This window comes from Aulostomus chinensis, chromosome 4 (assembly GCF_037954235.1).
Source record: "Aulostomus chinensis isolate RoL2024-O1b breed Wild chromosome 4, RoL_Achi_v1.0, whole genome shotgun sequence".
Taxonomy (NCBI): Eukaryota; Metazoa; Chordata; class Actinopteri; order Syngnathiformes; family Aulostomidae; genus Aulostomus; species Aulostomus chinensis.
In genome coordinates, this window is record NC_141323.1 from 4,152,855 (window position 1) to 4,169,384 (window position 16,530).

Below are 16,530 nucleotides of genomic sequence, written 5' to 3' on the forward strand. Positions count from 1 at the left end.
AAATCAGTTTCAACCTTTTCATGTAGGTCCTTAAGATCTCATTGAATTTGATATCTGTTGAGTTTAAGACATTTGTTGAAAAGTTCAACAAAACAGAAATCCCTGGATAAAAGGGGAATGCAGCAAGGTGAGGCGGCACTCGCTGTAACTGCTGCAACCTGAAATTCCTTCAAATGACAGCGCTGTACGGATGCATTTGCTCGGGACCATGATTGGAGTTGCAACCATTTAAAAATGAGATGTTATAGATCCGGACAGGCAGGTAGTAAAACCAACAAGATATCAAGAAGTAAGAACATGTCGGAAAGACCGAAGTTGACAGACTGAATAGCGGTAAAAACAAAAAGCAACTAGCAACAGTGAGTGAACTCAGAGCAGCGTGAGGGAGATTTGAAAGGACTGACGTAACAGCAGAGATGTTTTATTGTCTGATTTCCTTTTCTTGCCTCAGTTGAATCCATTGATTGTATATTGGATGGACAGTTATTCTTGGTCTGAAGGATGCCTTTTTTAAGCCATGTTCTTTCTCATGGCCAACAGGGGGAGATGTGTGGCTGCCAAAAATGTTGGTTGATAGAAATCTGCAACACAACTTTTCACTTGATTTATCAACACAACAAATACTTTAATAAACAGTTCATGGTCTCAAGGGAAGTATTAGATAAAGCGGGATATGCTGACTCTGTTTTTACCAGCCATGTGTGACGGAGCCTACACCGCCATCTTCTGGTGGCTCAACATAGCCTATTTATCCTCTCCAAAGCAGTTGGTGGACACAGTGAATGCACATTTCCTTTTTTCTTTTTCTTTTTTTTTTTTGCACCTTATCTACAGTTCACTTTGAATTTTGTTGACAGTTAAATGGATGGAGCCTCTGTCATGACCGTGAACTGAGTAAACCACTGGTAGCTTGCAGGAGTGAAAGACTTGTAGAGATGTAGTTCTTGCAAGAATATTTGCCTACCCAGCACTGAACATTTTTACTCTTGATAAATTAATTCCTGAAGGTTTGAATGAGCGAGGAAGGAGAAGGAGAGTAGTGGGGAAATGCGGCTGAATTCATAGGAAGAAAATGAAGATAGGAGCTGAGTGGGATGTCCTTGTAAAGCAAATGCACATGTAATCGCACACATTTTCAAAAAAAGCTTGACCGTAAAGGTCCACTGGGGAAAAGTCTCTGTTGTGTTTGATGGTTGCGTGGTGTACTCAGTAACTAGGAGCTCAATTGTGAAGCTTAACCTTGTGTTATGAGTACAAACCTCCCCCCCCCCCCCCCACAAAAAAACAACAGGTGGCTGTCCCTCTGAACAAAAGTGTGTGCAGGTGCATCTGAGACACGTGCTGGAATGTAGGGCATCATGAATGACGTCTGTTGCTCACAAATAACCTGCTCCCTGATGTAAGCAACGATTCACATCTAAACACAACTTATACCTCGAAGTCAAAAGAGTGGCTGTACCGATCGATGATGTCACACCGGCTGCCTCAGTTTCACATCTACCTGTTATTTTTTCATAAAGCTTCCCTGTCTGCCGCGATCCGGGTTTACTTGCACACTTTTTTCTTTTTCGTCTTTCTGATTGAGGATTCTGTTTCATTTGCGAGGAGCGAGACCTAATCGATGCTGGTGATTACGCACACTGACGCATTCAATGAGGAAAAATGTAGGTCGCGTGGCCGTGCACCGGGTGGTGGCGGCTCCAGATGGACATGTATTTGTCATTCATTCAGTGCAGTCACTGCTGTAATTTTCTCGCTGTAATATTGTCAGGACTAAGATAAGTTACTGATGCCAAGTGTAGGTCTCTTCACTTTCCAGTTAAACAGTAACTCCGACCGAATCGGCTCAGTCGTTGCATTGCAGTATGTATTTTGTATTTCCATCGATCATTCATTTAAAATTTCAGAAAGAAGTAAACGTGTTTTTTTTTATTATTCAATTTAGGCTTTTAAATCAGTGATAAATAGCACATGAGGGTCAGTTTAAACCTTCCTACACAAGACAACAGAGCAAGACCTTTGTATGAAAATTACTTCAAAATAGAAAAAAGTGAGTTTTCCTTTCATTTTCACTTTAAAAGACCAAAATTGGGGCTGGAACAGCTTGATTGGGACACCCCCCGTGAACAGCACAGGCTGCACCCATACGTCTGCCGTGAGTCTAAAAAAAGACCTGACGGCTGAATGCTTAAGCGGTGTTGTTGCTTTGTCGTGACTTGACAGCAAACCAAGCACACATTGTACTTGTAATCCATCCTCTAAATATTTGATGTGTTACAATGTCGTTTGGATTGCAGCCTCAACACACACATGCACACAAAGCCGTTTACACGATACACAAACACGTACACGCACTTTTTTTTCTTTTTTCTTTTTTGTTTGGCAGGCTCTGTCACAGCCCCTCACCTCCAGTCGTACCCTAGTCAGGAAATTAGGCCATTTCCACTTATGAAACTTTCAGGCGAGCTGACAGCGGGGCGTAAAGATGTTCTTGTCTGTTCTACTCTGCTCTTCAAACCCTTCGTCATCACAGCTGCCCTCAGATAATGCTCCTGAAATACAGTGCATGGCGGCGTCGACCTCGGTGCACGTTGAGGTGCTGTACCAAAGGTCTTTCTGCTCAAACATATTTGATATGCCGCACAAAAGAAGCATGGCATGTGAATTTTACCAAGCAGCAGCCTTTTGTGAGTGTGTCAGTGCTGCCCTAACCTGCGTCTCCAGGGACAATTATCTTGAAGCATGTGTGCATTCTGTTGAAGGAAGGAGAGGCTGGCCTTGGTTCCAGGGTTTTCTGTACAATGTGTTCTTAAGTGTTTTGAAACCGTTGCTGTGTTTCAGCTTACAACAGACTTTACGCATCTGATCTGTATTGTTTGGTAATTGATTCAGCTGTTGTAAGCTGCTCCTCAACAAAACCCAGCATTCATTATTTATGTGTAAAGAGTCACTGCGGCTGTTTGAGAGAAGCAGTTTAATGCAGATCACTTAATCACCACAAAAGAGAAATATACTGGCCTAGTTGGCTATAAAAGTGTTTTTGGGTTGCTCTCAAATGCCCATGATAAACAGGAAGACCTTGCCCTTTGCCCCTGAGCCTCAGTATATGTGTGTGTGTTCCAGGGGAGGTTTTAACCTGAGTGTTGTTATGTCTCCGCTGTGGTCTTCTTTCTGCGGTGTGGCCATCTGTTCATTTGCCTGATCCAGCACAAGCCAGCTCTTCCTCTTTCTCTCTGTCTCTCATCTTCTCTCTCTGTCAGCTCGCTGCTGCTGTATTTTCTTTCTTTTTTTTTGACGCCTTTTCTGAAATGTATCCATATGGTTTTTCCTGACATATATGTTTTCTGGTTGTCTTTTTTTCCCCCCAAACACCTTCTTTTTCTCTCTCCCTTTCTTGCTATTCCTGTATTTATCACTCTTGATTGCAATGAAGAAGCAAAAGGAGAAACAGAAGGAAAGCAAAACGCATACATTTGCTTCTCCTCCCCGGCAGGCAGGCAGACAGACAGACGGGGACCAAATTATCCCTGTTGCGTAGAGCATGAAATTAGCAAGTAACACAGTGTGGCAGCATTAGCATGACTGTTAAAGGGATACCGTGACAATTTCAGCCTCTGAAACATGCTCTTTAACCATGTGGATGGTTAGATTTACCAAGCGGGGAGCTGTTAAGTGATGTCACACACCATGTGAACAACGTGTGTAAGATCTTTTCTAATGCTTTTATTGCTGTTTTGCATTCATGCTGAGGGTTTTTTTTAATTTCCCCTTCATCGACTGTCTATGAATCTACCCTCCATGAATTATGAGGCATTTCTGTTTTATTTTTCTGATCTGTTTTTATTGGGTGATGGGCGGAGACATCTGTTGGTGGTAATGCTAAATTAATAAATGAATTTGAACTGAACTGTTCATTCACAGCAAAAAATAAACAACAACAGTCAAGTGTGCAAATAAGATGAGTCCTCTGAGCCCAGCAAAAAGATAGTTTTTCTTTGGAATTATTTCATTTACATTTTTCAATATGCATGCATGTGTACATACACGTATACACCACCCACACGGATAAATGAAGACAGAATTGTAATGAAAGAAAAATAAAAACTGCGCACTTTCACTCTGTATATCATATAAACAAGCTCAGTATTTTTAATCTGATCTAGTAAAATAAGAGATGTTGAATATACATGCATTTCCAGCTTCTGTCTCTTGAATACCAACACACTCATTTCTTTTGTTTTTTTTTTAATCCCTCCCCAACTGGAACTTTTTCTATATGGAATTATATCAACCTGGACAACAATCTGACGATAAAGACACAAATAGAAAAACAAAAAAACATCAGGTTAAATCACCAAACTGTACCATCTGGTTTTACTCTGAATAAAACCTGTACAACTTCAGCTAATTATGAATGTGGCTAACAGTTCTATACAAGGTAATTTGCCATATTTGCTTATAAAATAAATCAAAAATGCGAGTGTTTATGCCTTCTAGTGTATTTGTGTTTTTCCTTGAACGTGATGTATCGGGAATGCCTTGATGGAAATTCTTGATGTTTGGCACAGACATCCCCTTGAGTGAAAGATGATTCCGATCGAATTTTTGCGGTCAAAGGTCAAGGTCAATTTGACGCCCTGCTCTCCGGATGTGGTATCTCAGCGCTGCCTGAGGGGAATTCTCTTCGATCTGTTGCACACACGTTACTTGGAGTCCAGGTTCAGCTGATCAGAATTCGACGGTGAAGGAGGTGACTATGTCAAAAACATTTCATGTCAAAAAGTCATTCAGTTCCCAACGACTCCCACAGTAATCGCCCCCATGTTGTGAACACGCTCCGAGCCTTCGGGAGTGACAAAGAGGAATGGTTGCACATTTCTAGAAGTTGATAACAACTGTGACATATATTATGAGAAGAGCTTCAAAGTTCGCAATCCGGTGGGTCATCATATTCTAACCGTGCAATAATTACATCAGTTTAAATCTGCTTCTTTGTCATCTTGCATCATTTCCCTGCACCATCACCTTTTCACCTCGTCTGGCGTGTGTTTGTCAGAGCGTGGAGTTAGCCCCACGTCAGGCCCCGTTGCTGTGGAAGTAAGAGATGTTGTGACGGGTCAGACAGCAAACGCAGCAGTTTGAAGACGCTGTGACACTGCAATACTCCGTCTCACTCACTCTACTTCCTTCTCGCATCACCTTTTGCTTCCTTAGTGTCCTACCTTCTTCACCTCTCACGCACTTGCCCATACTTCACCCCCCCCCCCCCACACACACACACAACCCCTCGCTCCCTTCCACTCTACTTTGTCTCGACTTTGATCAGCAGTGCTTGTCAGTCAGAGTCTCTCCTGTCTCAGCCAATATGGCTGTCCTGACACAAGGGGGGTGGGTTGAGTGGATGGAGAACCAGGCATATCAATAGGAGAGGAGAGTGACAATAGATTCACCTTGATAAGCCTGACAAACTTCATTTTGTAAATCATAATGACAAGGAAGTCCCGATGAAGTAGCAGCAGCAGCAGATGCTGGTCAGTAGGGAAGAACGTTTCAGTTTTAATCTGACAAAAGGTGATCGTGGAAGGGGTCGTTCCCCTTTAGATTCTCCATCTTCTCCCCTCTGTGGTTCTGTCTGAAATCCGAGCAAGTAGTGCTCATATTTTTGCTGCCACTGAGATTCTGTACAGTCATTTTCTCAGCTGAGAAACACTGCACCTCCAAAGTGTTCTGAAACGCTTCCAGCTGGGCTGTTTCAGAATGCTGACTGACTGACATCAATTCAGACAGCCTGGATCAGTGAAAAGCTGGAAGTGAATCATGGAAAAATGATGCAGCACTTATTTGACACCCACATGTTTCATGTGTGGCATCCCCAAAGTGCTGGTGCAACTTTTTTGCCCCCTCCCTGCACCATTGTCTGTCTCTGAGTGACTTGATGCCTCTCTGAAACATCGGGCTGCCCCCTGAAAGTTGATGATTTGAACAATCTGTCAGTTTTCTTAACTTTTCTCACACTCAAGCTCAACATCCTCGAAGAATGAACATTTTTTTGAAAAGTAGATAGAGAACTGCAGCTTTCATATTAACGATGTGCAGATCGCAGTTCCAGCCGCGGGCCTCGCGTTTGATCTGCAGGTCATGCGGGTCGAGTCATAGGAATGTGAAAATGTTAATTAAATGTTAATTTGAAATGAACATTCTGAAATAACAAGTCATTAATGGGGAAAATATTACTCAGGCTACTCTCTTTATGGGGGTGGGAGCGGCTGCCTGTGTCAGTAAATAACAGAATTTTTCTTTCATTTTATTTCTAAGTGGCAGTTCAAAAGTGGAGAGTTGTAACCAAAAAAGAGTCACATGGTTGTTCGGAGCGCGCCAGTAGAATACAGGTCTTACTTCAGCAGATGTTAAGAGATTTTTAAAAAAAAATTTCTTTCTTTTTTTCTTTTTTTTTCCCGAAGAGAAATAAAAACCTAATAGTGAGCAGTGAGCAGCCGAATCCGAATCGGAATTCCGAGTCAGTAACCGCCCTCCCTAATCAAAACAAACCCTCTCCAACCCACTCTTGTCTTCCTTACATTCTTCAAATGTTGACAAATGTGAAAGAATGCCCTGTTGTGATCTGTATCCTGAATACAGACACAGCTGCGCCACAGAAAACGCACGTTAGATATCAACTAGCTATTCCTTTGTATGAAAACTCTTTGTGCTTTTCAGCATTTCGTGCAGTAGTTGTTCATTTTTCAGCTGCCAGAATCCGTCACTCATTCCCGCTGCAGCTAACATCGGCAATAGATTTCAAGTGAATGTGGAGTCGCCGTGGATGTGAATGGTGGCAAATCAAAATATTAAGATTACTTGTTAACAGAGGTTGTTTTTCATTAAGCTGAATCACTCTTTGATTCCAGAAATATTCCCCACAGTCATATTAATGAGAAAGAGAGAAGAGTGGCTGATAGACTTTTGCTGAATGAGACTGAGGGAGAGGATGAATTGTGAGAGTGGAGGAGAGATAGAGGGGTGATAGAGAAACCGGGAGGTGGAGAGACAGGCCGGGTTTCAGAATTTCACACTAGCTGCAAGTTCACCCGTGCCCTCAACCGTGAACTCTCTCTCTCTCACACACGCAAACTCGGAGAAGAAAGGAAATTAAAACTGCAAATCTTTGGGGACTGATAAACATTGTGCTCCCGTATGCCAGTCATATACTCACTCATCTGTGTTTGTGTGTGTTTGCCTGCTTCAGTTGTTCAGATCTGAGCTGCTATCTTAGACCAACAAGCCAATCACCTGCCAGTTAACAACTCACATCACGCTGCGCTTCGCTGTATGCAAACACTCCCTTTTATTTTTTCTCCTCTCATTTCTCTCAATTCCCCCCTCTCTCACTCACACTGACAAATGTTGGGAAATTCCAGAAGTGGCTTACCTAACTTGGAGATGAAGTAAGAGCAAAAGAGGGCAGAGGGAGAGATCTTTAGTCCCTTTATCGTTTCCTTTCTTCCAGGAAGAATACAGAAAATAAACTGTATAGGCAGTTATGGAGCTGTGCATGCACTGTATTCAAAGGAAAACTCCGACTGAAATCTTGTAAGTTAGTAATGAAAGATGGCTACAGTAGATATGTTAACTAACATTATCCGAAGGCTGTTAAAATGATGAAAGCGAGTCAGTGTGTGCAGCAGTGGAGAAGATGCGAGGCGCACGCAGCCTGGTGAGCTTCTCCAGGAACTGAGCCTGGATGACTTGAGCCTCCGCGCGAGAATGTACCGGCATTTCATTGCAATAGAAGCATCAAAAATAACGCAGGAGTAACGGCATCACGATGCCGATTTGTTCAAAGCACGATGCATTTATCACGTCTTTCTACAAGATGAGGGGAAGACAATTTTATGAAAATCCTTGATTTCTGATTGGAAATCTGAATGAAGTCGTGCTTCCTCAGTTTTGATGTGTCATTTAAGAAACGCTGCCTCTTTTACCTGCTGCACCAGCGAAGTAAGTGTTTTCTAAGGAGAATTCAAGCAGAAAAGTATGTGTTCTTCTGCATTTTCTCTTACTGACATTATCAGCTGCTCAGCCAGGACTTTATTGATCGTTATCAGGATGGCTGATACAGAATTAAAGAGCCATTTTTGGGTAAGTATATTTTCTTAGACCTAGGTGACATCAAGGTTATGAAATTTTACATTGGAATGCTACGTTGCCTCTGTGCTGCGATACGCCATCAAAAGTAGACACGCCAAAGAGCACTCTCCCAGAATAATTCATGAATTTGTGCTATTACTAAATAAGTGAGAGAGTGTGTGTGTTTCCCGCGCTCATGTGGATCTGGGGGCTGAGTAGCACGCACAGAGGCACAAATTCACGAGTGCAATTCCACACTTTAATTCCATGAATTTTAAGCTAAAATAGCACATGGGGGTAACTAAACCCCCTGACAAGCATGACAGAATTCACTCAGCAAAGCTCACATATTACACTTTTGATATTGTGTCCCAACCTTTCAGGGGGCCACATGCTTCTAAGTCACTTGCATTCAAACGCTGAGGTAATTATCCTCCCTGTGACGGAGCTCCAGAGAAAAAATGAAAAGAGCAAGGATCCCATCCTTTGTCTCTCCCCCTCTGTAATTCCCCTTGCTCAAAAAAAAGTCAGCGTAACCAAGGGTTGAAATAAAAATCCATGCAAAGAGGAGAGGATTTGTTTCTTTTTTTGTCTTAGTTGCCCTGCAAATGCAAATTTCTGGATTCTGACAAAAAAAAGGGTTTTACATTCTTCTATTTTGCAATTCTCGTCTCTCTTTGACTGTAATGGCAGAATAAATATCGAGTAAAAACTGTTCTAAATCTTACTTAATATAAACTGTGGTGAAAGGCAACGGCTCTTCAAGGTTTTCTTCACAACCGTAACATTTGTATCTGTGTTTTCTATGTGTGAACTGTTAAACTCACAGTTTTATATCCTCCTCTCCAGGCTGAACCAGAGGGTTTCTCCCACTTCCATCTCTACGTGTGTGCAGCCTTCCTGGTCAGGTGGAGGAAAGAGATTCTCGAGGAGAGGGATTTTCAGGTATTGTGCTCACAAGACACTTCAGTGCAGTTTAGACATCCAGACACACAGCCTGATTCCATCCCCAGCTGGTGACACTGATGCTGCTGACGCATAGCTTTAGATATGGCATGTATCTATGCAGATTAATCCCAGTTATCTTGATTCTACCAGACTGTTATTGGAGAGTTTTCATGGCCTACATCCCTCTCCATTACCACCCTGGTCATTAACTGTGAGGTTCAAAAGTCGCGTGTGCATCAGTAGATGACATTAGACAGCTGCCAGAAGGTGACTTTGTTTGCCAGCTCACTGGGGGACCCGGCTTCTTAACAGCAGCAACAAAGCCGAACCTTATCACATCCAAACATCGGCTCTGCTGGCTGCTCCCTCCTCTTTTCCTCTGCTTTTATAGTGCACAATATCTCAGCTATACATTCTATCTTCAGCGTCACATTTCCTCCGTCTTTCCTCTGGGTAGATCCGCTGGCATTCACTAACAAAATGATCTTAAACAGCTGTAATAGATGAAATAAAAATAGAGACAAGACAAAATCCTGCAACTGTTAACAGCGTAAGACGGATGGATGGAAAGACAGTGTATGATAATGAACAAAATTCAGCTCACATTCAGTTTGAATTAAGTGGAAAAGAGATGACTTCAACTAGCCATGACTATATGAATGTGCTAAATGCTGCTTAAGGCTGCTTTAGCGACTGAAGGAGTCTGATAAAATGCTTCAAGTGATGTCGCTGGAGTCCTGTCAGTTGGTGCTGAGTATCACAAGTCGAAAAATGAACAAATTCTGGATCATTACCAAACATCTGCATCTCATCCTTGTCTGACACTTGTAGCTCGAGGCTACGTTAGCCTTGGCTAACATAACACACCAAAAACTTGTACGTTCAATGGGATGAAGTTGAATTGCATTGTGGGCAAAGCACAGACTGGTGCTAAGGAAGAACTGGTGGAATGACATCGATGCTTTTTGTTTCCACTGCGTCAGTTTTGATCTTCCTGATTTCACTGGTAATTGAACAGAAAACTCTTTCTATTGTTAAGTGAGATGAGCTTTCCTGCCCCACCAGCTGCTGTTCCTGGTGTGGGTGTGTGGGCGTGGTTTTTTTCAGGTTTAGCGCGTATCGTCAGATTCAAGCTACTGACTAACCTCTTTGGCCTCTACAGAAACATGTAAATTACTCATGTTTCATCAATCCAGACATTTTCAGTCACCCTTGTACCCATGTAGCATACAGGACAAGACTGCCTGTGTCAGACACCCTCAAACCGCCTAAAAATATTCAGTACAGGGGACAACATGAGCCGCTGTCAGGTCGCAGGTTTCATGATGTGGTCTCTAGCAGTTGTCTGTACTGACAGAATTTTGTTTTCAAGTCTCGACTCTTCCAGTGTCGTGCCAGTCCAATAACCTGCTCTGTTCACACATGGACTCAAACATTACACCGGAGCGCTGGCATGTTTCCGTGTGTTTAATGTCCACCTGATTGGGACACTGGTGTTTCATCCAAATGCATTGACAGACGTGCAGACTCTTCCCAGTTCTGTGTGGTACATCTGCTGGCTGCTTTAACATGCAGACTACCAAGTGGTGCACCAAGGGCAAAATATCCATCCCGTGGAGATCAGACGCAAAGAGAGGCATGGCAGCGAGAGTGTAGAGGGAGGAAGAAGAGAGGCAAAAAAAGATGATGCTTAACTATTATAGGGCAGAATAGCTGTTGTCATTATCCTTTATATGTGTTGACGTTGTGGAATGACTTTGCAACCGTAACACAGTGATTTGTCAACTGGCTGTCTCGTCTTAAAGGAACAAGGAAACAGCAGTGTGGAGACGAGCTTGTTGTTACAACCCTAAAACACGATCAGTGGAGGACACACGTAACTTCCAAACCCTCACAAAACACAGGCTTTCCATGAAGGAGCAAACTAATGAATGCGCTGGTGCAAATATCATTTCCTGCACGCAGGCCACAGGAGAACACACGTATATTATGTGGTATGATGCTATGACTTGTATATGTCCTCAGGTCGGGAATGTCTTCCAACGTATGAAGTTTAAACAAATAACAGACGACTTGGATCTGCTCGACGTTGCTGCCTGTTAAAAGGAAGGTCTTGGTGGCTGCTGTTGCAGGATGTGCTAGCTGATGGAGAATTGTTGGGTGTGTTGAAGGAGTGTGGTGCTGGACCTGCGTCATGAGAGAACCTTTGTTGTAATCTGGCACAAAACAAATAAAATTGACTTGACTACTGGCAGAGGGAGGCTGGACTGGGACACTACGAGGTTGGCCAGACTGTCACGGGGCTGAATATTCTCCAGACGTACATGTTGTACGTCACTGTTCACGCGCAACTACGTGCTGCACGTCACGTCACGTCATGTTTACGCCTGCACAAGTGGCGGCTTTTTTAGAAAGAGGAACATTACGCCTCCATTTCACACAGACAAGACAGCAAATTCCTGCCTCCACCGGGCCGTAAATTTGGCGCATTCTTTATCTGAAAAGGGCCACAGTGTAAAAAAGAGGTAATGTCCTGTCCAAGCTGCAACCCTCCATCACGTTTGGTGAAAATCAACACCAGATTTTTTTCGTGATCCTGCAGACAGATATACAAACTGACAAACACCACTTATGTAATAAAATACAGTAAGTTAAATGGAGTCTATATTGATTTCATGGGGACTTAAAGCTTCTAAAAGGCTTGAAATTTAGTTGGAGGCCACTTGTTAAAAGCTGCTTCGCCCACAGAGCGAGACACTGGAGGCTGCTGGACTTTGAAGACGAGACATCTGACTCATCTCGTCCTACTCTAATGGCCTTCTCAACCTCTCTCCGCTCTCTGTCGCTCTGGTTGATTGCTTCTGCTCTTTGGATTCTATTTCTATAGAATTTACAGTGGTCACAGGTTTACAAAAATGAATTTCTGCAGCCGTTTTAATTTTTATATACTTAATATGTGGCTGCGCTTTCATTCAAAGTTTAAAAAAAAATGCATTTATAAAGTATTTTTCACCATTTAATCAGCACCAGGCAGATTTACAGACACGCAGATGTAAACATGAAACTTCCTCTTCTTTCATCGCGGCGGTAAATTTTTCACCTTTTGCTAAAATACACCATTTTGAATCCGAGGAAAGGGGGGGGGGGGGGCGACATGGCTCAGTGGTAGAGTGGTCGTCTAGCAACCAAAGGGTCGACAGTTCGATCCTCACGTCCCCCGGTGACCACGTCCAAGTGTCTTTGAGCGAGATACTGAACCCCTAAAAGTTCCTGATGGCCCTGAGGCGGACTGGCGACCCATCCAGGGTGAACGTGCCCGCCCCCCCGTGACCCTTAATGGATAAGAGGGATTGAAAATGGATGAGATGAACCCTAAAAGGTCACTTGTGTTATTCGTATCGTACGCTGTGGCATTCCGATCACCTTTATGCTGGAAGACGATGCCTCATACAGGGCCAGTATTTCGGGGTTCTTCTTTTTTCCGGTCATTGCTCGCTGTTTGCAGCCCGTAGAGCAACTTGAGACGTTTGCATGGAGTTGAATGACGACAAATATGAGTGGTTTGTTTGAAAAGTTGCCAGTTTACACTCGTTTATGCTGAAGTCAAATCATCAGACGACAGCCTTTTTTTTTTGACCTTGCATTTCAGGCAATGGTTCCGTCTCTTTTGCGCTCAACGCAGACCGTTAACGTGTTCGCCAAAGAGGCATGCTCCAACGTGATTGGTCAGAGATCCTCAAACAGAAACCAGAGTCCTCCCTGCCCTGAGATTTTCCTCCTCGTCTACAGAGCCTGTATTTATCTCTTCATAGTTTACAGATCAGACAGTTTGCTTCAGGATAGGTTTCAGAACTTCAGGCGATCAAGAAAGTAGGGGGTGTACACATTTCGCTAAACTGAACCTCCTTTCTTTATTTTTGAATGATTTGGGTTCGTTACATAGAAATCTTGTTAAAATTACAACGAATGGACGCTGAGACAAATACCAGGTTAACTGAAATTGCCGTTGTTCATTTAACTGTAGAGAAATAAATGTGTGTGTATGCACTCACCCGGACTGAACAACAATTTCTCTTTAATTGTTGCTTGTCCGCACACACACACATACACTCACACGCACACACACACTCACACGCACACACACACACACACAGGCAAGAAAAAAGTGAACTTGTATTAAAATCTTGGAAATGTTCACTTTACTTTTCAGAATATAAATTTGCCTGTGGTTCTTCATCACAAGTTCACCCAATTATGCTTTTTTTTTTTTTTGGCTGGCGTTTTGGGCGTTAATTAATCTTCCAAACAAAACAGAAGAGTGTTGTTGTTGTTTTTTTTTCTTCCACAAAGATTAGTGTCAGTGGGGAAAGAGAAAAGTAAAGATTGTGGCGCTCTTCTCTGCTTTAGTGGTTTAATTCCTCGAGATTTCTGCCCCTGATCCACTGAGTCTCAGGGTTCAAACGTGGGCCTGCCAGGTTCTTAAGGGCCTGTTGAACAGCTCTTATCTCCTCATGCTTTATCCAACAATCCTCACAGCATTCCTCCTCTGTTACGTCTGCTTTCTTTTTCCTTCTGTATTTCTCTGTGGCTCTGCTGCTCCGTCTCTTGATGCGACTGGTGCTAATTCCTTGCCGTGCTGTTTTTTTCCTTTTCTTTATCCACTGTTCAGGGTTTTTTTTTTTAATTTTTTTAATAGTACTATCATGTATTCTTTCCTTTCGGTTCATCATCTCTTCTTGTAGTTCCATTTCTTCACTGCTTCTCTGTGTCGCTGAGTGAAGCTCTTTCATTGCTCCATCGTTTACTTTGCCCTCTCGTCGTTCGTCATTTCATTATTGACATCAGAAGAACTTTTTTTTTTAATGAAAACAAGTATATATATAATGTGGTAAAAACAATACTTGGCTTCAGCTTTTATCATTCACAAGCAGGTTTTGCACAAACCGCAGCTAGGTTTTCTGTGTGCCTGGTAAATATTTATGTTCGAATAATCATGTAATGGAAAATTTAATGCAAAATCTACACTCAAATGTTCCCTATTTGAAATAACAAACGTCGTTATCGCCTACTTTTTCTTTCACTCCTTATTTACCGGTAATAATAATAAACAAAGACATTCTTTCAAATTTTCAGAATTCCACAAAAGAACTCAAATGTAATTGTTGGTTCTAGTTCTGGGTCCTGAACCACAGATCCATTTTTAATTCGTTTGCATCCGCGCTTTACACCGCAGTCGCATTCCTGCAGTTACAGCAAAATTTGACGCAAGAAAGGTTGCGTTTTCGCAAACCGGTCCACTGCACCGCTCAAGTCAGACAACGCCACAAAACAAATACTTTTTGATTTTTACGTACCAGTTGATTTGATGTTGAATACAACACACATATGTCACAGGCAGTTTGAGAAACACTGAAATGAAAACACTGACTTTTTAAATTTTAAAACACGATATGTTACTGGTCACCTCAGGGACCACTAGGGGTCGCTCACGGACCACCAGTGGGCCACACTTTGAGAAAGGCTGGTCTAGATTCCTCCGCTCCACTTCTTCAACTCGCATCCCATTTATGATGTGAAAATCATCATCCAGTTCATGTCAGGGTAATTATTTTTGCCTTTAGACTTAAGAAATCTCCTTCAAGAGCCACAAAAGGATTTTCAAAGGCTTCATGACAAGTTAATTACACATGCAAAGAAAACAGAATTGTCCATTGTGTATTATGTGTTCTGTGACGTACAATAAATGCAACAAGACGTGCGCAACAAAATGGCTCTTTCATTCTAACCTAGAACTTTCAAGCACTTATTCAAACATGAACTTCAGGTTATAAAACACAACCAAAAAGTTTTTAACAATCACAGATTAAAACACAAAGCTCAGTAACAAGTTGTGGTCAAGTTTGAATCCAGAGTACTTTGCCACACAGTCACTTCTGGAAGTCAACTGACGATTTCAGGTTCAAGTCCACATCTGGTTATGTGGGAAACAGCCAGATGTTCTGTTCAAAGTGTAATTCTGAAGACAACTCCTGTGAATTTGCTCACTCCCTGCACGGTTATGCAGAACACATGGAGGTGGAGTGTACGATCAATTTGTGGCGAGTTACATGCTTGGATCCCTAAGACGGGGAAACCAGTGATGGATTCACTTTAATACTTTTAATCAAAATGCATGAAGAAAGTAATTTAAAAGGATAATTCATGAATTGTTATAAACAAAGTGTGGAGAGTAACTGTGATTCTCCTCTCCTGTTTGCGGGATTGGACTGGTTAAGCTGCTCAATGAAAAGCAGGAGGAGTATGGCCCTCCCTTAGCAATCTGCCTGCCACCGTTCCACCTCGGCTAGCACACTGCTGCTGAGTGCAGACCTGGACTGCATGGATAAGTGGAAGACATGCACACATATACATGTCATGCATTTTCTTTGTCACACAATGCCACGTGCTCCCAGACATTACCATCTAAACAAGCACAGAAACAACTCTGTCTGCTCTGATGTGCGCACATCATACTTTTGTATTCACACGTTGACAATTCACCTGTCATCCACTTGCAAGCACATGCGCTGCACACAGAAATGCCTGAGTGGCGGGATTCTTCACATGTGTTTGCGTTGCTTCTCATTGGGCTGTAGTACCATCAAACACCAACAGAGGCACTACAAAACCCCAAATCTGTTTGGCCATATCAAGGCCCAGAAGTTTGAGAATGAATATAAAAAGATAGGAACAAGATTTAGCTGCAGCAAAGAACCAAGTGACATTTGGATCTGCAGCAGTCGCCACTGACCAGCAGCCAGGTAAGGGTTCTCATCAGGGTTGAGCACAAACTTATTTGTGTCTGAAAGAAGTGAGTCTTTGCGTCTGTGCATTTCCATTTCACTTCTGCTTTTACATTCACAGTTCATCCCAAAAGATGACAACCTCTTAAAAACCCATTTTGCTTTACTGGCTTTATTACAGGTGGATGGGGGGGGGAAAAATGTAATTTCACCCCTTTAATACTTTGCTCTTGTAACTTTACTGAAATGCAGGCAACAAGCTAAATGAGCTGGCATCTACAGGCAGACAATGATATACATTTATTAACTCATTACCTACATCTAATATTGCTAAAGAAAAGTAACATACATGGACCCATTAAATATATCAATATCGCCCTTTCAAATCCGTCTCCTGTCCCTGTGACAACTGGGGCTTCTGCTTAGGCAATAACTGTTAACAAGCTGTCACTCACATTGCAATTTTTTTCAAACAAATGATTTGGGGAAAAAATGACCTTGATTGCTGTACCTCTCACCTCAAAGCCGTTTTGTTTGATTGCGTATTAAAGACGCAAAAATACCTCTCAACATATGGGGGAGAAAAATCTTTTTAAACGTCATACAAAACCTGTTGAACCACAAGCAGCATGTTCTTAATTTACTCACCAAACTTTATCTGCCAGCAAAAGTT

At 42.4% G+C, this 16,530-nt stretch overlaps 1 protein-coding gene across 4 annotated transcripts in view; it reads left to right on the plus strand.

Moving 5' to 3' along the window:
- The window catches only part of tbc1d22a (TBC1 domain family, member 22a), a 136,024-nt gene that overhangs the window by 101,337 nt on the left and 18,157 nt on the right, over window positions 1–16,530 (plus strand). For all 4 annotated transcript variants that reach the window (XM_086201147.1, XM_086201150.1, XM_086201149.1 and 1 more), the window contains one exon: window positions 8,977–9,072. In XM_086201147.1, the coding sequence (XP_086057273.1) occupies window positions 8,977–9,072 (96 nt within the window). The remainder of the gene's footprint in view (window positions 1–8,976; window positions 9,073–16,530) is intronic.